This window comes from Lissotriton vulgaris, chromosome 3_1, assembly GCF_964263255.1.
Source record: "Lissotriton vulgaris chromosome 3_1, aLisVul1.2, whole genome shotgun sequence".
Classification (NCBI taxonomy): Eukaryota; Metazoa; Chordata; class Amphibia; order Caudata; family Salamandridae; genus Lissotriton; species Lissotriton vulgaris.
The window spans coordinates 468655877-468680496 of NC_141689.1; the positions used below are offsets into that span (position 1 = coordinate 468655877).

General features: G+C 44.9%; 1 protein-coding gene across 1 annotated transcript in view; it reads left to right on the forward strand.

Moving 5' to 3' along the window:
• CWC27 (CWC27 spliceosome associated cyclophilin) overlaps positions 1–24620 on the forward strand; it is a 1011903-nt gene that overhangs the window by 272702 nt on the left and 714581 nt on the right. The window contains exon 9 of the mRNA XM_086960691.1: positions 15527–15563. Within this exon, the coding sequence (XP_086816817.1) occupies positions 15527–15563 (37 nt within the window). The remainder of the gene's footprint in view (positions 1–15526; positions 15564–24620) is intronic.

Below are 24620 nucleotides of genomic sequence, written 5' to 3' on the forward strand. Positions count from 1 at the left end.
TTAGCACCTGGAGTTCCAGTCCTTGACATCTGTCAGGCAGCAACGTGGGCATTCCTGCACACATTTAGCAGATGCTACTTCCTCGATAGCCAAGTCCGGAGGTATGGGTACTTTGCCTGTTCGGGCCTCCAGGACTTTCTGGTTTGATCTTGGTTACCGAACCTCCTCCGGGGATGGTATTGCTGGTGTGTTTATTCTAAGGTAAGGAATCTACAACTAACAGTCTCTATCAGATGAGCAAGTTACTTTCCTTTGGTAATGATGTATCTGGTAGAGACGTGTTAGTTGTAGATTCCTTACCGCCCCACCCATCCTTCCAGCTCTGCAAACTGATTTCTAGGGGCAGGGTCTCCCCTAAAGGGCCCAAGTTTTGACACACCAGTGGTCAGTGTCTTTCAAAGCTCTGCCCTTCTGGCGTGGATATTTGTGTTAAGAACTGACATCAGCTCTCATGAGTGGCGTCTGTGTAGGTCCTGCAACATAATCCTGGCACCTACGACGCTGGCGACATCAACAGACGCGCAGCCGACCAATGCCACCTAACGACAAGCAGGGGTACTGCTGAAGAAAAAAATCTCCGGATTGAGACTGACTCCTGGGGGAATTCTAAGGTAAGCAATCTACAACTAACGTATGTTTCTACCAGATGCATCTTTACCAAAGGTAAGTAACTTGTTCATTTCCACTGCTTCTGTGAAATGCCGTGGGTACTATCAAGCTCCCTCTTTGATTGGTATGGTGGAATTGTTTCAAGACGGTGTATGTCTTGGAGAATGGGCCCTGGGACCCTTAAAAGTTGTGCACCAAGGTTTCAAATGTTGTGAGGGGTTGAGTGGCTTTCAGAGTGTGGGGGGTAGGAGGGAAATAGTGGCCAATGTTGCAGTTAAAAGTTTTGGTGTTAGAGTTTGATGGAGGCGCTGAAGTCAAGTTTGCATTGCTCAAATGGTTTTATTTTCCCCTCTGAAACAGGTCTTGCAGTGTTCTACAGTCACCCCTATTCCCAGGTCACAAAGGAGCCCGGAGGGAGTTCAGGTGTAAAATCAGGGTTACGTGCCACCAGGGTGTTCAGGGAGAGGACTATAGTTAGGTCTCTCCCGAGTGCCAGTTTGTCCCATTTTTCCAAGACCTTCCTGGTCGGGGGTCACTATGTATGCACAGCAGGGCAGTGCTGCTTTGTAAGCCAGGCCAAGTCCCACATTGGTCGACAGACCACTGCCCAATACATTTGGAACCAATGTTTTTCGCTTTGTCAGACCACCCACTCTGAGATGTAGCATACATGAAATTGCCCAATAATAATACAGAAGTTTTAAGTCCACTAGTCCCCCATGGTTTTTGGAAGCATGAGCGTTGGAGATGCGTGTTTCCTACCCTTTCCAAATGAAGGCAAAAAGATCTCTTTGCCTGCGCTTGATGTCTTCTGTGGGTATGAGAGTGGAAGGGGCCTGAAAGCGGAAGAGCAATCTGGGAATGATATTCTTTTTTACAACGTTTAAGCAACCTAACCAGAATGGCTCTGCGATAATGCCACCAATTGGCTGGGATCCATGTCTGAAGGGAACTAGTGATGGTAAGACCAAGATATTGGATAGAATGGGTCGCCCAGTGGAATGGGGCTAGTGCCACCATGGTTAGGAGTAAATGCTGTGGAATAGTAAGGATAAGGGCCTGTGGTTTGTTCATGTTAATCTTGCAAACTGAGACATCCTTGAATGCCTGGATGCTGTGGATTATCACAGGGAGGGAGGTCTCTGGCTCTGTTAGTGCAAGTAGCCGATCATCAGCGAAGAGCAGGACAATGTGATCCCATTCCCCTAAAACGGAATGCCAGCAATATTCTGAGCCTGCTGTAGGTGGATAACCAGAGGTTCCACCACGACGGCAAAGAGCAAAAGGGACAAAGGACAGGTGCTCCTGTGGAGTGTAAGAAGTTACGTCGCCTGCCCATTGACTCTGATGGTTGCAGTCAGTGCTGTATAGCAGGCCATAATTTAGATGATCATGTTGGGACCCAGACCGATCTTATGGAGGACTGCGCGTAGAAAGGTCCAGCTCACCCTATCAAATGCCTTCTCTGCATCTAGGAAGAGGAGGCAGGTGGAAATATTGTGTTTCTAAGCCTTTTTAACGAGGTGGGTAAGATGTGGGATGTTATCAGGACCTTGCCTACGCTTTAAAAAGGTCAACCCGGTCCGAGTTGATCAGGCCTGGTAAAAGGACCTCAAGCCAGTTTGCCAGTTTTTTTATGTAGAGTTAGGCATCAGTTTTTAATAAGGCTATCATTGATAGGCGGAGCATAGAGTATTGTCCTTTTCAGGCTTGGTTATGAGTGTGATTTCAGAATCAGACATCGTAGGCGTGAAGCCATTGGCCTTTGTGAAGGATTTGTGAAGCCCAGGCAGTTTATCTTTGACCTGGGGGAGGAAGTCTTTGAGAAAGTGGTCAGTAAGACTTCTGGGCCCAGAGATTTCCCTACAGGGAGCTCATTGGGAGTCCTAGAAAGCTCTGCTACCGTAAATGGTGCCTCCAGGTCCTGGGGCGGTCTGAGGGTCTGTAGGTAACCAGCTGCAGTATCTTAGATAAGAGTTGATAGCAGATTGATACTATCTACCACCGGGGTCTCCAACCGGTCGATCGCGAGCTACCGGTAGCTCGCGGAGACCCCGGGAGTAGCTCGTATAGCTCTAGCCCTTTGCCCAGATTGGGCATAATTTGTGGATGGGGCGGGAGAACAGAATGACGTTATGACGCGATGACGCTCCTCTCCTGAAGCTTCCGGCTCCTCTCTTCTTCTGAAAACGCGCTGGCATCGCACTGTCTGCCATTGTGCGATGGGTGCCAGCGCGGAGCAGTAGGAGACTGCCAGAAGCAGCCAGGAGAGGAGACGTGCCTTTGACTGCAGGTAAGCTTCTCCCCCCCCTTATTGTGCCGTTTTTCGTTCCTTTTGTGTAAGAACCTCGTGCAGTGGGAGGGGTGCTACGGAATCAAAAATGGGCAGTGAAAGTAAGCCGCTGCTCTGTTACGTTGTGCTGCTCTTTGCAGCCAGTGTCTGTTTTCAACAGCCTCAAGCCTCAGCCGGGCTCAGAAGAAACAATCATGGTCCGTAAATTCAATTAAAAAATTAACCCAAAGTCTCAAAGTAAATAATAAACTCGAAGCGACACCAGCGCAAGCCCCTCAGCCCTACGGTGAAACTATTTGATCAAGAAACAGCACAGCAGGACAGACAATGTGCTACTGCCCAGACTTCTGGGTGTGTTAAAATCACGGAGTTGCAAAAGGACACAACCCAGTCCTCTTTACAGAGGACTCACGGGCCTGTGAGCCTGCCTTTGAGTGGATTTGTTTTGCTTTGAAAATGCACTGCGATGAACAATAAAGAACAAGGGTGTCTTTTAAGATAAAACAGATGTTTGTTGCGAGCTTTAGAAACCGCACAGGTATTTGGCAACAGTAGTAAAGGACAGACTTCTCTTGCACAGCTGCAATGCTCTTTCGTGCTACATGCAAAACCTGCAACCAGTCCTAGCTTTCCAGTTAATCCCACTTTGCAGGCTGGGATTTTTTTTTTAGATCAAAGTTACAATGTAAAAATTGAACCTACAAGTTCCAGAATGCAACATGCTGTGGGTACGTCAGAGGTGTCACTCATCCAGCTCTTGTTTGCACGGCTCAGGGCATGGCCGGGCACTGAGACCACGACCAGAGGGGAGATAAGCAGGTGGCGCACAGGTGAGCATCAGGACATATTCTTCACACGCTTTGCATGTTGACAAAAACAGGCCTCTCCCTACTATATCAACACAAGCTGCAAGTCCATGCTTGCAAAGTGCTGATGTCATAAAAAAAAGAAGGTAGAAGACAAAGCAGAGATGCTGCTGCAGATGTGTAATGGTTTGTTGGGAAGCAGGACTAGAGACATCGCTCACGTTTCAAACTTGGAAAGTGCGGAGAAAGTGATACGCCATACTCAGGGAGAGTGAGAAAAGACAAACTCTGAGAGGCAACAAACCAGAGACGCACAGGAAGAAACAGAAAAAACAGAAAGAAGGGGCAGCATAGAGAAAGGTAGAAAGAAAGGTTACAAGAGAGGAGTTAGAAGAGAAAGGAGTGAGTGAGAAAGCAAAATGGAGAATACAAAGGATAGAGATAGAGCAAGAGGTGGCAAGAGCAAAGACTAGAGGAGCAGAGATTGTGCGAAAAAGAGACCGACATACAGAGAGGGGAAATGAGACAAACCGCAAGAAAGACAGCTACAGATAGGAAGAGAGAAAGATTGACTAAGAGAGAGGGAGAGAGGTAGAGGGAAAAGAAAGTGTGGTGTAATCATGGGACGGACGGGAGATGGAGAATTTTGTAGAACGGACCAAAATACATGGTGAGAAAATGATACAAACGTTGTAGCATTTCATGTAGTAGTTGCAAAGAAGCTCACAGTCTAGTTTGGGTATGGTGTCACACAGACGCACCTGTTGCTCTGTGTGTTAGAGGTCGTTCTTCTGTAGAGCAACATTAGGATACCTGGTCTAAGCAGAGAAGGCTCTGTTGTTAAAAGCAGATGGTTATGATGAGAAATGATAGTTACAGAGATTTGAATGAAGCGCGAACATGCAGACTTGTGTTCATGCGTATTCCAGCAGGGTGTATATTGAACTGCACATGTAGGAAGGATTCACACGCGGGACCACGCAGGGTGTACATTAGTAGATCAATAAACATAGTTTCTGATGGGTGTACTGAGAGGTTAGCAGAGATCAGGCATGTGCATTTATATTTGTCGTTCATGCGCTTTCTATCAGAGTATATTCAGTGCTTGGACAATAAGGGTGCTTCCTCAGGATTCATATGTAGGGTCGTGGAAGGTGCACATCTTTAGGTAAAGAAACAGTTTCCAATGAGGGTAAGGTTTTTAATTGATATTACATAGTTGCATCAATTGGCTCATGTGGAGATACTCATTTTATTCTGGCTTTAACTATTGATGCAGGGTTGTAACTATCAAGGTAGCAGCTAGAAAATTAAAGCACCCCCCACATTGTCCCATATTTCTGATGGCCCAAGCAAGGGAAGCACGTCTGCCCAACCCTCTTCAGAAGCGCTCCCTTGTGTATTTCGTCCAAGCATCTATCCATTCATCCTTTCACTCTTCCAGCCACCTGCTGATATCCACAATTTCACCTTTACATTCTGCCATCTATTCATTCTTTCATCCATCATTCAGTTTTTTACATTCCATCCATCCATTCATCCATCCATCCATCACTCAACCTTTCACTAATCCCCCCTTTTTTCCATGCTCTCACCCACACATCCTTTCACCCTATGCATCCTTTCACCCATCTATGTCATTTTCTGGGTATGTGAGTAGAGGAAATAAATGTCAGAGTTCTACACTTAAATGCATCACTCAATTCTACATGATTTACAAGGTCAAAAACACTACTTAAATCAGTGTAACATAAATCAGGCCTGTCTTGGGTGTTTTGTTCAAACCACGGTATGGGCTCTGATGAAATTAGGCTTAAAGTCAATGAAACTGGGCGTGGGGGTCTCGGAAAAATGTGCGAGTTGATTCGGGTTCAGTAGCTCACGACAATTTTAACTGGCCAGAAGTAGCTCCAGACTACACAAAATGTTGGAGACCCCTGATCTACTACTAGCGTAGAATTGCTGGTAGAAGGGGCGAACTGCCTCTTGTTTGTCCATGGATAGCCAAGCCGTAGTTCCCTGTTTTGATTTTGGAGATACGGTGTAAGCGGGCTGGAGCCGCCATCTGTGGGCTAAGAGGGTCCCCACCCTGTCCTCTCCTTCGTAGTATTTATTGTTTAAGTGTCAGGAGGGCCCGCTCGGCTTTGTTGACCCGATAACCTCAGTGGTGACACCACAACACTGACAATTGCCCTGCGTGAGTTTAGCTCCCAACAGGCGTGCTTCCCGAGCTATAGATATGGAGGAGATGACCCCTTGTATGGTTGTCTTGAAACCATCCCAGAGCTTATGAGGGTAGGAGTATCAGGGAGGGAATTGAGCTTGAAGTATTTGGCGATGGACACTTTGATTGAGGCCTTATTATTATTATTATTTTTTATAAATTTGTAAAGCACACAGCTACCCCCAACGGGGGGGTCCCGGCGCTGACAACATGAGAATAAAAAGGTCAGGGAGTGTGAGCTGAAGAGAATCGATGAGGCTAGGTACGAGAGAAGAGCCAGGTTTTCAGTTTCCTTCGAAACAAGGGCTCTGATGTCAAAAATCTGAGTTCCACCGGTAATAGATTCCACAATCTGGAGGTGGCCACGGCAAAAGCCCTGCCACCCGTACGTGCCAGACGGAATCGTGGGCAGAACATAAGGCGCAGATGGTTGGATCTCAAATCCCGCGTCGCATGAGTCAGCCTGAGTCTATGCATTAGATATGCTGGGCATCGGCCGTTGAGAGCTCTGAAGGCGAGGACTAGAGCCTTAAACTGAATGCAATATCTCACTGGTAACCAGTGCAGTTTGGCAAGATAAGGTCAAATCGAGTGGCGATAAGGAATGTTACAAGTCAGCCTGGCAGCTGAATTCTGCACTGTTTGCAAGCGATTGATGAGGTACGCTGGGGCCCCAACGTACAGACTGTTTGCGTAGTCCAAGTGGGACGTTATTAAGGCATGGACTACTGTTCTGCAGGACTCAAGAGGCAGAAAAGGAATGATTTTTTCAATCATTCGGATTTTTACAAAACAGGATGATGAGACTTTATTAATTTGGGTTTTGCAGGAAAGAGCTGTGTCAAATTGGAAGCCTAAATTACGGGCAGCTTGAACTGGCGCGGGGGGAGGATTAAGTTCAGATGGCCACCAGATGTTGGGGGGGATGGAATATTTCTGGTTAAAAAATAGGACCTCCGTTTTATCGGTATTCAATTTTAAGTTGTTGGTGGACATCCAGGAGGCGATGTTTACCAGGCAGTGGCGAAAGTTAGCCAAAGAGCTTTCAGAGTGATCCTTAAATGAAACACAAACTGAGTATCATCAGCGTAAAAGATCACTCTGACGCCGCAAGATTCGACCACCTTCCCCAATGGCATCAGGTACACATTGAATAGGAGGGGGCTCAGGGCAGATCCCTGCGGGACCCCCCATATCAATGGTTTCTCTGTGGAAACAAAATGTCCAAGGGCGACCTGTTGGAATCTGCCCGTCAGAAATGATTTTACCCAGGCCAGTGGGATCCCTCCAATACCCACCTCCTGAAGGCGATTTAGCAAAATGTCATGGGAGATGGTGTTGAATGCTGCGGATAGGTCGAGGAGGACCAGCATGGCCTCCTCTCCCCTATCCACACATTCGCGAATTGACTCAGTCGCTTCCAGCAGGGCTGATTCAGTGCTAAAGTTCGGCCTGAATCTTGACTTGGTGTCATGAAGCAAATGGTTAATTTCTAGGTATTCGGATAATTGCTCTTGTACCGCCTTCTCTAACACTTTTGCTGGCTTAGGGAGAAGTGAGATGGGCCGCCAGGTCGCGCAGGAGTTGGGAGGGGGGTTGAGGGAGACCCCAGCACCGGGGGTAGCCTGTGTAGGATCCAAGCATTGTGTCCAATTCAGTTCAGTGTGAGCATGGTCTGAAATAGAAATGTCTGATATATGGGTTGAGTCGAGTCCTCTTAGGTGCACCTGTGAATAAAAAGAAAAGTCCCTCGCATCTGGGTGGGGATAGTGCCATGCATCTATGAATCCAGCATCCAACAGTTCCCTCTTCAGTAGGCATGCATGGCTCCTGTGCCATGGAAGTGTGATGTGCTCCTGTCAAGCTTGGGGTCCCATTCCAGGTTAAAATCACCTTCCATTATTAGGTCCCCCTTTGCGGTGCCAAGCTGGTCTTTGAGCACCTGGCAAATAAATACATCTTGAACTTGATAAGGGGGGTATAAATTAAAAAAAGGTGAGAGTGGATTGCCCCTCTCTACTGTTGGGGTCAAGAATTGCCCACCTGGGTCTCTGATCACTTTAACCAATTTAGAGTAGATGCCCTTTTGGAATAAAATGGCTATTCCCAATGTTTTGGAGTCCCTATAGGTCTAGTTTTGGCAGGGGCATTCTAGGGTGAGCCATAATGGGGACAGTCCTCCCGAAACAAATGTGTCTCTTGTAGGTAAATTAAATTGGGGTCTTAGTGCAGGAGATTGCTCCATATTTGTCTGCGCTTACTAGGGAAGTTGAGCCCTCTTACATTTAGGGATAGGAACTTCACATTAGTAAAGGAGCCCATGAGTCAGTGGGAGAAGGCAATGCAGCAGGGGGGCAGTGTCAATCCAAAAACCCCAGAGCAATTGGAGCAAGGGTGTATATATGCCAGCGAATATGAAACGTTTATGACGTGGATTACGAGGTCCAAGTAAGAATTCTCGTAAATCAACACCATTTTTAAGCAAAGATAAGTGTTGTTTTATTTCTGGAAGTGTGGATTTTTGTAGCCATTCAAGGCACAGTTTTCCTACACTGTAAGTTGTTATTATCCCTGGATGTTGTCTTTGGATATATCTTGGATCTGGCCGAGTTACTGTGAACCCTTGTGTTTTGTTCAGGAATCTATCTTGACAGTTATTCGTGTCTGTGGGCCAGATTAACCATTTTTTCCGTTCAGGATTTGTTCTGTTTTGTTGTAAAATATAATGCATGTCTACCTCCTCATCTGAAGTTAAATTACTATCGGGTGTGGGCTTAGGTATGGACGGTTTGTTTAAATCTTTTATCTTAGCAATGCCAAGACAAGATGTCTGTTGAACAGTGTCATTTAGGAACATCATTTGTTCTGGGATGATGCAGGCTCTGAACAATGCTTCTAAACGTTGTACCTGCCAGTCTTTTGTGCCCCAAACAGTTTTTGTCTCAATGTTGTCTTTCCAAAAGTCAAAGCCTAAGGTGGACAATTGAGCATAAAAGGCAGCAGAATACATTTATTTAGTATTTGTCAACATACTTTTCATGCCTGTCTTATTCACATTTTTAAAGTAAAAACTTTCTGGGTTTGTAACATTAAAACCTGTAAAATATGGAAATTTTCTAAGAAACGTTTTAGAACTACCTTTTCGAGGTGTTGGACAATGTTCCCATTGATTATAAGTTAAAACATTTCTAGGGTTTGCAGATTTATGCAAGTAATGATGGCCAAAATGATTAAAACAATATATTCATTCATAATTTGCTGAACCTTCTAAGTATCCATGTTTTGTAAATTTTGCTGACATTTCTAAGTCTGCCATCATGTTATTAACAGTCTCAAAGTCCCAATCATCAGAAAATATGCTAGGTGAGACAAAATCACTCAAGGAAACCTTAAATTGATGAGGAATCTTTAGCAGCTCAACAGGGCCATAAATGTCATAATCAGTTGGATTCCATCCTATTCCACCAGGTAGTGGGACCTCTGTGATGTTCACTGATGACAGGTCTCGTTGTTCACAATGAGATGATTTGTTTGGTTTCAGGAGCAAGTTGATGTTCTTACTTGCTGTGTCCATTTTAATGTGCTTTCCATCTATCAGCTTTCCCAAACTTAACACAAGAATGAGCCATAGCAGTAGATAAAGTATACCTAACACAATCCAAAGTTCAACCCAAGGTGAAACCAGATATGTATTTGTAAGCTCTTGACCAAGTTCTTTTACTTTTTCCTTGAAAGATTTCTTTGCTGGCGTAGTTTCAGGTTCACTGGGATCCTCAGAAAAGTTATCGAAGTTGATAAAATAGCAAGAGGCAGTTTTGTCAATTGTTGGTATTGCATTCGGATTCTTTGAAATGGCTGGAGTTGCTTGTTCCCTTGACATGTTTGAATAGTCAGATGCTACATCATTGTAGACAGGAGTTTCTTGACAAACTGTTATTTGGGTATCAAGAGGCACAAGTTCCATTGCTTTGTTGCATAGTCCTTCTTTTCTCACTGCAGGTTTATCAAAGGTGAGAAGTCTTTCAGTTTTAACCTCTTGGATTGTAGCCAGATTTGGTCGTCTGCTACATCTTAGGAGTTCACTGGGCCTACTACGTATTATCAGCCACATGGTGTGGTTTTAACAGGTCAATTAACACTGACCGGTTCTCCTTTTTTCCAGCAAGGGGCGGCAGTAGTACTGTTCTTGATCCGTGGATTGCTAGTACGGGTACTGGTTTTCTGTAAGAAGGCCCAAATTCCTTCTTGTCCGCTATTTTCCCCCTGACCAGATCCCCAATCTTTGGAGTCCAGACAGGTCTTGCTGGAACAGGTGGTTTTTCTTCAGTGGTCATTGGCTTTTTGCTGGTATTGCTTAGACTTCTTTATTCATTTAAGTCCTGTAAAAAAGCCAAACGATCTTTGATATCAAAGGGTTTTTGTTCCACCACTGAAGTGTGACGATCGAGGTCTTCAACCAACATTCTAGTACCAAAAAGGATTACATATGAAGTGATTCCACCCAGAGAATTTGTTGGCATGTTATTAAGACTACGTTGGACATTTATTAGATGTTTGACCCACCCATCCCCCGAACCTAATACCCTAGCTGTTATAGATTGCTTTATGTCACAGTTTTTTCTCTCCACAACCGAATTTCCCTCAGGATGGAATGGACTCGAAAATCGCATTGCAAAGCCCAAGCTGGCCATAGCCTCCTTGTAAGCCCTAGAGCTATTAATTAATTAATTAATTAATTAATTGCAGGTTTATATAGCGCTAGGATCGACTCCCGGAGGAGTATCTCCGCGCTTCGACCGCTGCGAAACCCTTCCTGGCTTCCCTGAGAGATGGTCCCTTAATGGGTATCTCCAGGGTGAGACCAGGCATCCCCGGCGGTCTGGTGGGGCCGTTAGTGAAGATGAGGCAAGCTAATGCCCAGAGTTGCCGAGTGTGATCGCTGATCAGAGTGGGCACCGAGGCGAGAGAATTATCGAGTCCGCTGACCCTGGTCCAGAAACCTGCCGCGTCGGGAATCGAACCCTGGTCCCGGGCCGTCCTCTGCTCTCGGGTCTGCCGCCTCTAACCAGTGAGCCACACTTAGAATCTCCCTGACTTGTTTTTTAGCTTCCTGCTTAACTGGATACTGCCCCTGAGCAGTCGGTTAATTTTTTTACTGAATTTTATGGTGAGGAGAGTCCTCATCCCATCCCACATGATTTTTATATAATGCTGGAGCCTGTGCTACAGCCCATTTTCTGGCATAGATGTCTTTTTTATGAATAGGAATATGATTAGAGAAGGCTGGCATAATGATCTCTTCGCCATGTGGGCACTCCCTAACAAATTCAGGTGGCCAGTCTTTATCAGCTAGAAGGATGTCATAACCTTTAGATAATTTTTCCCAAAAGAGTGCTTTTATCTTCCTAGTTATATCCCCCTCTATTTGGAGTGTTACTTCATATAACTTATGTGCTACACTAACCCTGGTGTCTGCAGTTTCAACCTGAATGCATTCATTCAGATGCGCTGTCTCCAGATGATCCTTCAGGATCCTGCGAGCTATGGTGACTTCTGCTGCGCTGCGCTGTCCAACATTGTCTGGGCCCACTCCCCGTTCTAGAGTTGTGTCCTCAAGATCCTCGACCTGTCTGATTTTAATACTTGCTACCTTCTTTTTGGAGAATTGAGTTTTCTTTGTTTTTGGAGCATGCTGATCGTCTTTGGACTTCACGCGTTCTTCTTTTTGTTCTGATTGCCCTCTTCTTTCAGATTTCGGCGAGGAAGTCTGAAAGGTACGGGAGGATCGTGTATCAGTATCTTGATATTTATCAGGTTTTCTTAAATTATCCCTATTTCTAAGGTTATATCTCTTTTCAGAGTGCTCCTTTTGAGGAGATCTACCTCTGGACTGAGAGCGCTTCTCTTTAGAAAGTGACTGTCTACTATTTTCCCATTTCTTTGTAGGAGTAGTTAGATTGTTTTTTATAAAAACCTTTTCAGGATTTTCTGTTAGTTCAGGTTTTACAGATTTCCCTCCCAAACTATATCTTCCTAGTAATTCATAGGATTTTTCAATAATTCTGGCAAGTTCATACAGTTGCTCAGTAGTATAAAGTTCTTTTAAGTTTTGGCGGATTGCCACTGATGCTGCTTCATAGCTGAGCCCTGTTTGAAATCTTTCAGTAATTTCATACCTAGATTCAAGGCTGGTTCTGGGCAGCATTCATTTTGAATCTGTCTCAGAACGTCTGGTATTACCACCATAGACGGGACACCGTGTGTTTTTGTGTAGATCGAAGCAAAGACTGTACCCTAAGTGTCACAGTCCTCTACGTGTGGTGCAATCCCCATTGGTAAACAGATTGTTAGAATCCTGGGCTTCTCATGAGGTGTACTATCGGGAAATACTGCCTCTATTTCAGTAATTGTGTGGGCTAACCAGAATGGAATGTATTCCCTTTTTGCGGGCAACTTACCGATTACTGACTGTATAGTATGTGGTGTGATTTTGTTTGTTTTCCCCTGATGAGGGGTGTTCTGTGGAATTCTTATAGCAGGTTGCACTGTTAAAGTCTGCATGACATATTGTACCAATTGTCTATGTATTTTAATTAATTGTTTTAGCTGAGCTAGCAGTTCTACGTCTGACATTCTTTCAATGTTAGGATGTGGTATATAGCTGGCTTGTACCGCCATGTAGCTCCTGGTCTACCTAGTGGACCAAGCCTGGTAATGTGATTTTGATGTTGTAGGGCGCCTTTAAACCAGATCTGATGCTCTTGGTAAGTTAGTGGAATTTCAACGTCCTCAAAAGGAACATATTCCGCTGGAGGTTCCTCTATCTTATAGAAGTGGAACACATGTGTTGTTGGATTTGCCTGTGGAAAGACAATCCATGAATAGAATACCTCTGTCTGCCGATATTCGTGTGCCTCTTTGACGAATATAACCGTACCACCTCTCGGTGATAGGCCATTTTCTATAAGCTTTATAGCTATGGCTTTTCTCATGTTTTCCAGGATGATTATAGCATCCGTGTCATTTTGTTGGAGACCTATCTCGCCTAAACCTGGTTGGGCTGCAGTTCTTGCAGCTCCACTGCCCACGGGATTATCCTTGTCGGACATTTTGTTTAAGAAGTTTTGCAGAGCAAGTTTCAAGGAAATAAAGATAAGGTGCACAATATTTTGGAACACTGTATCCTTCAACGTTGACCAAAACCAAAACTAATACATTTTTTCGTCCTACTCAGTTTATGGTGGATATTTTATCCTTTAACCCACTCCAGATGTCTTTTGGAGTTTTTACGCGATAAAGGGGTCGCTGTGAAAAGCACGACTGAGTTACTCTAGTATCTAGCTTTAAATTAGTGCCTTACCAAACGTTGGGCACCATGTAGTGTAGTTCCTATATTCCCAATAGGCTCTGCTCATTGGAATAATATATCCTATAGATTAGTCGTAGGACTGAGGTCGACTAGGTCTCTATCGAATATACTAGACTTAATTGTGTATGCCAGCTAGCTCAGAGGTCACTAGAAACGTTCTTGAATTCACAAGAAGGGATTAGTCTCTGACAACCGCATAAACATGACAACTTTGTTTCCCCAAGATAAAACCTATCTGGCACGAAACTCGACAAAGAACATGGGAGTATCATCCCCTCTGTCCAGCCCCTCCCCTGGGAGGGACCCTTGAATCATCCCACCCCTTTCCCTTGGGAACTTAAGGGCTTGCCTGTGGGTGGCTCTTCAGATTTGTTTTGGGACAAGATTCGAGCCCGAAATCACTTCAACTTCGATCATCTGGGCACCTTGGACTTCGCCTGGACCTGAGACTGCATCAAGGACGACTCCTGCTGCTCCTGGTCTCGCTGTTCTACAACCTTTCTTTGACTTCTGTGCCTGTGCTTCATCCAAGATCCTCTCCAGACCTGCGTACATCAAAGACACCCAAAAGTTTCTCCGTTGGAGTGGAGGAGTCACTCCCCTGCATCTGCAGGCACCACGACAAAGCTGGACTCTGCAGGCACCACAACGTCTCATGGACTCCAAAAGGTGCAGCAACACAGGTGGTGGTTCTGCAACTCCCTCTAGGCTTGACCTGTCCTCTCAGCAAGTTTGAGGCCAGTATTCCTCGTCCAAACCGCTGGAAAAGAGCCCCTGTGCACTTCGTCGATTTGCCTTTGCCAAGGCTTGTTGACTCAGTACTCCAGAGATCTTTGGGCTACAAGAAGTCCAGCATCGAGCATCTCCTACTGCCGAGATCTTCGTCCTCACCACATCATCTACCTGCATCTTTGGAGAGCTGCTAGAGGTCCTCTTGCGACTCATGTACCTTCAGATGGTGGGTCCTCTTGAGGGTCTTCTTTGGCTTCAGTGGGCTCCCCTGCTAGCTCGGGTCTGCCCGGACTCCTGCAGTTGGTGAGTCCCTTGCTACTTTTTCATTTACCCCATTGATTGCAGCTGCCAAGGCTTGTTGGTGCTCCCTCCGAACACCGACCCCATGGTTCTTGACTTCCGACGTGGGACATCTTGTGAACTTCTGCTTGTCTTCCACAGCATTGCCAATTCCTCACAGCTGCCCAGACAATTTCACCATCATCCCTTCTGCATCATCCGTCATCAGTGGTCATTGCTCTTCTGTCCCTCCTGGTCACCTCCAAGTAGTATAGACTCTATCCCCTCTGCTTCCATGTTCTTCTCTACAAGAATCCATTCTTGGATTCCACCGGACTTTCACCTTCGTTGCCAGCGGCATCTTTCCTGATGTCCACAATTGTGGTCTATGGCGGTTTCCGATGTCACTTCACACCTATGCACCGGGCTTCTCTGGTCTAGGTATCCTGATTCCTGGGTTATCCATGGGTGGGGTGACTCTCTCACCTTCTGTCTTCCATGGGGTTTCTTCAGGGTCCACTGGGAAGGGTCCTTCTTCTTGAAAACTGCAACCGCGACTTTCTCATTGACTTGCATTGAGTAGGCATGCTTTGTTTCCACTCTGCACACAGCCTCCGTGGGGTTTCTGGGTACTTACCTCAGGTGGTTCCTTTTGTCCCCAGCTCTTCTAAGTCTCCAGGTTGAGGTCCCGACTTCGGTTGCAGTTCCCATTCCACTTCTTTAGTATATGGTTTGGTCTCCCCCTGGGGACCACTGTGTATTTTTGCTTACTTACCTGTTTACAATTCAAGTATTGTGTTGATGTCTCCGGTTAGGAGGTATACCAATGTGTTAGTGAGTGCGTATAATAAATATACCTATTTTTATAACTACACTGTGTGGTTCTTTTCCATTTGACCTACAAAATATGATTAGTTTTGGTAAAGCAAGCTGCTTAACACTCCTTCTGGACTAGGCCTGGAGGCTGCTCTCCTCAGCTACCACTTAGAGAGCTTTCTATGGTTATCCAAGACCACTAAAACCACCATAAGGGTTGTCTAGATTAGTGCAAGGTGCTTCAGTTAAATAAGTGTGCACCATATACTAAGCCAGCCTCCTACAATGGGTCGTTGCGTAAGCTAGTAGGTAGGGCACACACATTGCTGATGTTCCTACTGTTTATGCTGCATTCATAACTTGCTACTAATAGTTTATTGTCTTTCTTGCTTCTTTAGCAAAAAAGGCCAGAAAAACGAAGGGTCATCAGATGAAGTGAGTAATTGATATTCTTCTTTTGTTCGTACTGGTATATTTGTTAATAGGTGGTGTATGCCAAATGAATATAGCTTTTTGAATGACCAAACATTAAATTAGTTTGGTTGAGTCTTTTAGGCTCAACATTCATTTCCTAGCCCTCTTCTGCCTTCATGTGACTCATCAGATCCCCTGAGTGCCACGTGCGTGTCCCCACTACGTTCAAAAGTGGCTTGTACCTTGTGACTTATTTTGAAAGTGCACCTCCTTTAGTGATGTTATAATTATTATACATAACCCGATATATCACCATTTATGACCTTTGATACTTTTCAGTGAAACATGAAATGAATTTTTACGAATGAATTGTTATTATGAAAGTTTTACTTTTGGTTTCGTGCGTAATATATGAATATAGGTTTACTTAATTAATGTCTGCCATTGCTAATGCTCAAGAATATGAGGTAAAAACCTGTTACTGCGGCTAAGGATATGCACAGTCTGTACAGAACTTTTCTCATTAACTCATGCATGTATAACTTCTTACACTGTGGCCTGCTGTCCCGTGAGGAACCCTTCGAATTTCATAGAATGATTCGATCAAATGGGCAATAAACAAGACCGGACTGTGGAGCCAAAAACAGTCCTTGCAAAACTGCTCAACCATGAACGTGTTATTCCTATCCTTGCTCTCTCTCTCTCTCTCTTCCCATCTCTCCATTCTCTTTCTCTCCTTCTCTCGACCCTCTATGAAGCCCCCTGTGCCTGTTGCAATTAATCACATGAGCTGGGGAAAGTAACAGAAACAACAGCCTTCGTAGGCTCCAGCCCCCCAGGAAAATGCCTGGTTGAATAAAGGCCACTCCGGCTCTGACGATGAATGGCTAAAAATGTATTTTAATGAAATTCCGGTTCCTGTTAGGGTTGGGAGCCCCCTCCTGTAGTCTTATCTCTTCTGGCCATGTAACATGGGCATATTTAAAACCCCAGCAGAATCAGTTGTAAGTCTGGTATGAAGATAGATTCTAAACTATAACGAAGGCGCCCTACTTTCAATAGTGATTTCTGCCTATTCTTTTTGGCTTTGTAAAATGATATCTATTATAACTTTCCCCTGAAAGTAAAAAAGTTGGGGTGTCACCCTGGTAAGATCACGTTTAGCCTAGTACAGTGGACACAATAAGTCTGTTGCTTCATCTGATAGCAATCCAGATCAGGCTTCAAGAGTAACCACTCACTCCTCACTTTGCTACAGCTTCACCTGTGAACAATTGCAGTGGCTCCGCATTGAATCGCAAGTCCGATTTAACAGCCTTTAAATCATAGATACATGTGTACAAAAGTATATTCCTACCATCACTCATCCCTCCTCCAGATTCCAGAGAAGTCTTTCGAAAAACCTCATACGAAGGTTGCTCATTTTCTGTCATTTACAGCCCACTTGTAAACTAATCTTCCCTTGAAGTTGAAATTCGTCTTTCTCATATTGGTTTCAGAAAAACATAAAACCTTTTTATCTCCTCAATAACTGTTATTGGTGTGAGAGTCTTTCTATTAACATTTTGTTTTTCACTAGCAACAAAGGATCGAAAGGTGTAATGAGCCCTTTATAACCATTTTTTGACTTGAACAAAGACAATTCTTAAATTTTTTTAGAGTGACATTGTAAAATAAAGGCAGGATTTATTGCTTGAAGAAGAATGTAACCCCTTGCGTGCTCGTGATGGAACCGTTCCGTCACGAGCCTCAGGTGGGCTGTGCTGGTGATGGAACGGTTCCGTCACGGCCCGCTCGCCGCTCCTGCGCGGCGCGAATTCCACGCTTGCGCTGAACGTTCTATTGAGCGGGCGGGGCGGTGACAGAACCGTTCCGTCACAAGCACAGCCCACCTGAGGCTCGTGACTGAGCGGTTCCGTCACGAGTATGGGAGCGTCGCGCGGCCCCCCTCCCCCTTAGCACTGCGGCGGAATAGCCGCCGCAGCAAAGGGGTTAATGTTTCAAGGGGACACTGTGCCAGTCAGCTGTGGCCCATGCCCATGAACTCTACATTTCCACATAACGAAGGCTGCACTCAAATATTGCTTACCTAAGGAAAATAATGAGGGAGTTACATGGTCTAACTAATCGAAAGGAAATTAAATACCTTTTTGTTAACTCTTAAAATACTAGCTAGTTACTAGCTTTTCACATTTCTAATCATAACTGTTGTAATGTTTTACTTATTTTTAATGGATCTTTTACAGTCTAGTTGTGTGGCAAACAATATAACACAAATCTAATTATGTCTGTCTGTGCCTTCTAAAAAAAAAAAAGAGCAATCTGCATATCACAATTTACACTTAACAGTGTTCGTCAGATCTGAGGTTGTCCATTTTGATCCATCTTGTCAAATCTATCTGGAAGGGGTTTATGATGCCCCTATATCTTTTCCCAGCTTTACAGATTATAGGAAGCTGGCTCTCTACATGGTCTGCCCTAGGACAGGCACCAACCCCCACCACCCAGTCCAGGAACCGAACCTGGGCATCATACTGGACGGCAAGCTCTCCATGAAGCGCCAGGTGAACTCAGTAACCTCCTCAAGTTTCCACATTCTCTGAGTGCTCCGTAAGATCTTCAGGTAGATACCACCCTGCACCAGGAAAACAGTAACACAGGCCCTCATCACTAGCCAACTGGAATCACAACTCAACTACTGAAACTACTCATACTGGATCTCTCAAGACTGTCAAGCATAACCCCCCACCTCAGAGACCTCCACTAGCTCCCAGTCAAGAAGAGATGCCACTTCAAACTACTCACCAACGTTTTCAGGCCTGCCACAACATAGGACTAGCCTACATCAAAAACCGACAGCCCACCAGCCAACTCTGCTCAGCCCACCTAGCCCTCACACACATCTCATGCATCCGTTGGGCCCGAGAAGGGGGTGATCCTTTTCCTATCTGGCTGTCAAATCCTGTAATGACCTTCCCCTCCACCTCCGGACCTCCACCACCCTGGCGGACTAGAGGAGAGCACACAAGATCTGGCTGTTCAACTAATTGGCTCATCTTCAGCGCCTGAATACTCCCTGGAGTGATAGTCAAGCTGTACAAAACTTAATTTAAATATTGTCTTCCTTTTAATCTTGAAAAGTTGATAGGTGTGCTGTTGTTATAGGTGGTATCTTATCTCCTCATACGCTTTAAACGTCGTGTGGCCCTATGTTGGGTGGATGCTTTTGTTTAAACCTGAAATATTCTCTTACATTCTATTGAATGATGGGTGGCCTTGTGCAATCTGTCCTGAACTTTCGATCAAGTATTAATATCTTTACCTGTCATAGAGCTTTTGGCACAATAGATGCTTCTGTGATAATCGAAACTGCACAACCCTATGTTTGGGCCAAGGCTTCACTTTCATTCAGCAGCGAGCTGTAAGGTGGCAGCAAACTGTCATAAAATAAACCGTACTTTGTCCGCATAAATTATATCCCTGTGTCCGTCACTCGGACCCCATTCAGATGGTCATCGGACAGGCAAGGGCTTCTAGGGGAGTTGTGTCCTTTTAGTTCTGCTGCCCTTGGGAAGGCCTTGCAATCTAGGCAACGTTTTAAATCACACGTGACTCTCAGTGGTATCACAAGTGAGTAGTCACAGGCTTCTCATGGAGGTTAGTGTGGCCATTACCAGGCTCAAGAATCAATACCCTCTGCCCCAGCACAATAAAATCAATGTCCAGCCCAGTGAAGAGACAATTACTTTCATTACACTAAAACTTATTTGGTCACTATATATTCACTTATGCACAAATAACCAATGCTTGGGTGCAGGGCTTAGTGCTCTTAGTGGGCCCTGTTGATTAAATAGTCACCTGACTATAGTGGGTTCCTCCCTCTGGTACTGTGACCCCCCCCCCCCTCATAGCGGGCTCATGGTCAGTCAAGTGAACGGGTGGGTGCAGCTTGTGCTTTCCTCCCATCAGTCTCTCACTAAGTTCAGATTAGCAGCTTCAGGCCGCACTCGGCTGTGTCAGTCCATGGTTGCAGTGGGGGTGCTTCATTCTGTCTCCCTGTGGCAGCGGATCTTCACCAGTGGTGCCAGGTGACTGCAGCAGTCCAGAAGAAGTGTGAGGCTGAGTTGACTTTGCTGCAGCAGTGGATTCTCATCATCAGCAGGCAGGAGCCTCCTGGCAGCACACATCGATCCACTTCGAGCAGCATAGCAGCCAGCCACACAGCACATGGCTTGCAGGCTCATGGCAGGAGTGGAGGCTTCTGAAGGTGGTTCTCTTATGGGCTACTACTGCAGATCTCATCTTGCTCTGGGCCCTCTGTTGAGTACTTGATTATTCTTGACTACACCAGCCACTCGCCATAGATGACTCTTCTTCAGTGCAGTTGTCGTGAAACGTTATCTTTGGCACACAGTGCCTTGAGGCAACTATCTCGAATCTTCGTACGGCCCCATCTAGGGTATCTCTATGGTCACTTAGTCTTCTGGACTGCTCTCTACCCAGTGACCCACGTGGCAGTGTCACAGTGACTCAGTCCACTTACTTCAGGACTGGTCTTGACCCAATGGCACACGTGGCAGTGTTGTGGTCACACAGACCACCTACAGAGCACAAGGGCCACTATCAGGAGCCTATTCCAGCTTCAGTGGGGCCCACAACATAAACATATCATGCCAGGGGCCTGGTTCTCCGACAGGGATATTTCACGACGATCGCACTACCTGACTGGGCAGTACTGAAATTCCTGTGGTGCTCTTGCTTCTACAGTCTCGGTCAGGCAGACCCTATGCTAGGGTCAAATCCAGCAGTCCCTTCTACAATCTGCTCCTTTTGTAGGATTGCCACTTACTTCCCTTGCTCAGAGGCAGGATATCTTGACACCCAGTAGTCCGTAATCCCTCCTTAAGATGAGACTTGCACTTTGGTTGCTTCTGAGGAGTCAGCTGTCAGTACGACACCAACCTTTAGCTGCTTCATAGGTTCTCAGTACTCTTGGGAGTACACCCTTGTTGGTAAAGGCGGCCACAATGAACAACAATTGGTCTCGAGCTCCTACCTTTATATTTCTTTCGCAGATGAAGGATGTGTAGTCTAGGTCTGCTCTTTGGAACTGGTTTTGGGCAATTCCTCGTTCATGTGTCCTGATCAGGCCACTTCGCAGGCGTGGCCTCTGTCTGCACAGATACTATGCCCAGGCGAATAGTCTCCAGGTGAAGTGATCACCACAAAAGTACAAACAGATGAGAGCAGGCTGCACCCAGTTATTTACAACCCTCTTCACAGAGATCAGGAAGAGAGACAAAAATATGCACCCCTTCAAAGGATTCCTTTCTCTATCAACATATACTGCAGGCCCCACCCTGTACATTCTGGCATCCACCAGATGACAGCTGTAATCTGAGTCATTTCCAGTCCCATGTATCAGGAAGGGCCCTGGCACTTTAGTGTCTGGTGCTCCCCCTCCCATCTAATGGTTGTCAGCAATAAAAATATGCTGTCTGAGGAAATGCAATCTCCCATATCTTGTACTCTAGCCCAGGTCTTGAGGATCCAAAATAGAACCTGCAGGTTTGTAACATTCCTGCATGGCACACTGCTGCTTCAGCATATATGTGCAGACACAAAGCAATGCACAGCACACTACTTCTTCTTGCATAAATGTGCATGTACAACACACAGGATATTGCATTTAGTATTGCAGGTTCATCGTTGGTAACACAACTTTAGATGAAAGAGCTAGTAGGCCCTTTCTCACAGGTGTGAAAAGCTTGTCATTACAACGCACTAACATGATATGCCGCCTTCGGGCCCCACGCGTGACAGGGACAGTAATCCTCTGTCTCTCTGTGGGTGCAATTGCTGCACTTCTCCGTCTTCAGAAAGTCATCAGACCGTGCGTAGTCTGTGTGTGCACACAGGATTAATGTGTGGCATTACAAAAATAAAAAATCTCAGATATGCAGTTGGGAAACTCAGGGCATAGAACTCAATTGTACATCAGGTAGGGACATACTCAGCAGACACCTTTCTGAGATCTAAATACTGATGACCTTAATACACCCTTGGAGAAGCTCGGCTGTCGAATTGGCAAAACAGATTGGAAAGTCCACATGCATTCCTGTGGTTTGCTCTAATCTTGTGCTGAACTGTGAAGTTTAGACCATGTAATAAGAATAACCATCTCAGGAATTTGGGATATTCCTTCTTCATGGCCATCAACCAACTAAATGTTTTTGTATATATTTATCCCACAAATTTGGTACCAAATAAACTTGGACGAAAACTGTGCAAAGCTTATACCTAGAACTCTGCCCAGTTCTACGTATATATCTCAAGCTAATAAAGGCCCTCCAAAGCTCTCTCCCTCTGTAATCAAGCTCAGGAAGTACTGCTTCAACACCAGCTTTTGAGGCATCTGTCTGTACTATAAAGGGTTGACCATGCTCAAGTGGCTTTAGAACAGGTGCTTTGCTTAGTGCTCTATTCAGCTCCACACATGCCTTCTGACACTTCAGTCCAGGTCACCTTCCTGGGCTGTTTCTTGGCAGACAGTGCATGTTTTGGGCCATTATCACCATCGCTACTGCAGCAATTCCCCTCCTGTGCTGCAGATCCTTGATTACAGTTGTTCATGACGAGCTCAGCTCGTCATCAGCACAGCTCAACCGTGCCTCATGACGAGCTGAGCTCGTCATGAGCATCGAAGGGGTTAAAGTCTTATACAGCCAGATTCATCAAGCCGAAAACTGCTCGCAAAGGGCCAGATTCTGAGAATCTGGCCCTTTGCGAGCGCTATTTTTGCATTTGGGATTCATCATCCCAAATGCAAAAATCGCATTTTTAGAACTCGCATATTTGCGAATAATTGCATTTAAGGAATCTCAATTAGAGATTCCTTAAATGCAATTCAAGAAGCATTTAAAAATTGCGAAATCGCTATTTTGGGCCGCTATTTACCGCGAGGTCAAACCTCGTGGTAAATACCGAAAACTTAGAAATATGCATTTAAATGCATTTTTCTAAGTTGCATGTTACACACACATATGTCCTTTGGACATGTGTGTGTGCAACACCAATGTAGATTACATTTCAAGGGTGCTACAGGGTGTCCTTTGGACACCCCTGCTACCCTTAAAATCGCATCCTTATTTGCGATTAGCAAATTGCTAATCGCAAATAAGGAATAACTCCCCATACATTCCTAAGGGCCTTTGCCCATAGGAATGAATGGGGAGTTATTCCTTATTTGCGATTAGCAATTTGCTAATCGCAAATAAGGATTGTGTAAGAATCACAATTTATTTAGCGATTCCTACATGAATCCCGTTTTGCAAGTCCTTAATATTCACTATTAAGGACTCGCAAAACGGCACTATGATGAATCTAGCTATTAGTTAGTTAAAAAGTTTCTGAAGTAATTAGTGAGTCCAAGAACGACTTCCACTTCCAACTCAAACAAAGGCTGTATTTTTGCATCGAAAGGATGAATCGTCCTATTTCCTACCTGATGCCCAGGGTAGATTATAGTGAACTGCCCCACCTGGCACATGGTTGTATCCTTCCCAGCAGATGTTCAGGGTGCCCCAGGTGGTCTGCTCATGAATTGCTGAATGTGACAATGTAATCTAGGTAGGCCACACACAACTATTCAAACCCGGCAAGAATATGGGTCACCAGGCCTTGAAAAGTGGCAGAATGCTTGTATGCCTGGGTTATGATTGAGTGTTAGGTGGTGAATGCAGGCTGAGCAGCAGGGAGGCTGCTCCTGGTGGGGCTATCTAGCATCTTAATTACCATCTTATCTACCTTCTACTTCATCTGGAACTGGATTAATAAACTACCTTCTTGGAATCTACTACTGTGGCTAGATTTGAACTTCTTTTACCTACGACACTAGCGCTTAATGAAAAGAAGTCTAAAGTAATGAGCTTTCAAAGTACGCAAACAAATCAAACAAAACATGGAACTGCGGCCTGCAATCCTGCGCTATTCTGCAATTTACAACTGTGGCTAACAGAAAAGGCACCCCACGACTCCATTTTGTGAACATAAGACACAGAGGTGCTACAATTATCTTTTGTTTATGCAGGCTCCATTCCAAGCAATACAGTCTGACAGCTAGTTCCCTCCTAAAGGTCACAAGAGCTTTGTCATATGGCCATCAAGGATTTCCTGAAAGAACTGCCCCATCACTGGATTTGATTCAGTGTAAAGCTTATTGAAAGTTATTCCATTTTCCAAAGAGCTCTTGTAGAGCACAATTGCGACTTGCATTTGGGCTCCTCCGACCGGGTCTTGTATGTAAAGCTGACTACCTAAAGGATTGTCATATAATCAAAGGCGGGCAGTCTGAAACATGTTCTTAAGTCTTTTATTGAAGGAGGGGTACTCCACACTAACCCACCATGTTCCTGTTATCTGAAGGAGACCATTTCAGACTTTGAAATGGCTAGCATTTGGGAAAACTAACCTTCTAGATTGATCTTAAAATCTGCAATTAAATCTCAGACAATTTATTTAAGTCGAGTTGTTTGACTCCTTGGAGTTATCAGAAAGAAGATTCTCATCTTTAATCATGGACTCCTACAGCTCGCTGAATGACCAATACTATCCATTTGAGCAGATACATAAATCAACGTGACAGAAAATAATCAGAATCAGATTATGCTGTTTCCTATAAAAGAAGTCAGATCGGCATAGTGCATCCGAATCATTCACAGGTCCTATGTGCAGGCTTTGTGACTATATATTGGAGTCCTCACCTCGTCCGCTGCTATCTGATGGTGCAGTCCGGGCGACGTACTTCTATAAAAGAGATCATGCTTACACATTTTACAAGTTGCAGTGTGACTCTGAGACATGCCTAAATTCAAAAGCATATGTGAGCTTTGTCGCTGCATGACATTTTTACATACTCTTTTTTAAAAAAAGTATCATAAGTAACCTACAAAAATATTGGATGACTTTTAACCATAGTTAAAGCCTTTTTAAAAAGGTGTTGTTCGTGGTTGTTGGCTCACTATGTTTTTTAACCTTTTGTACATGCTTTATTCTTGTTTGAAACGTTTTTAATTACTC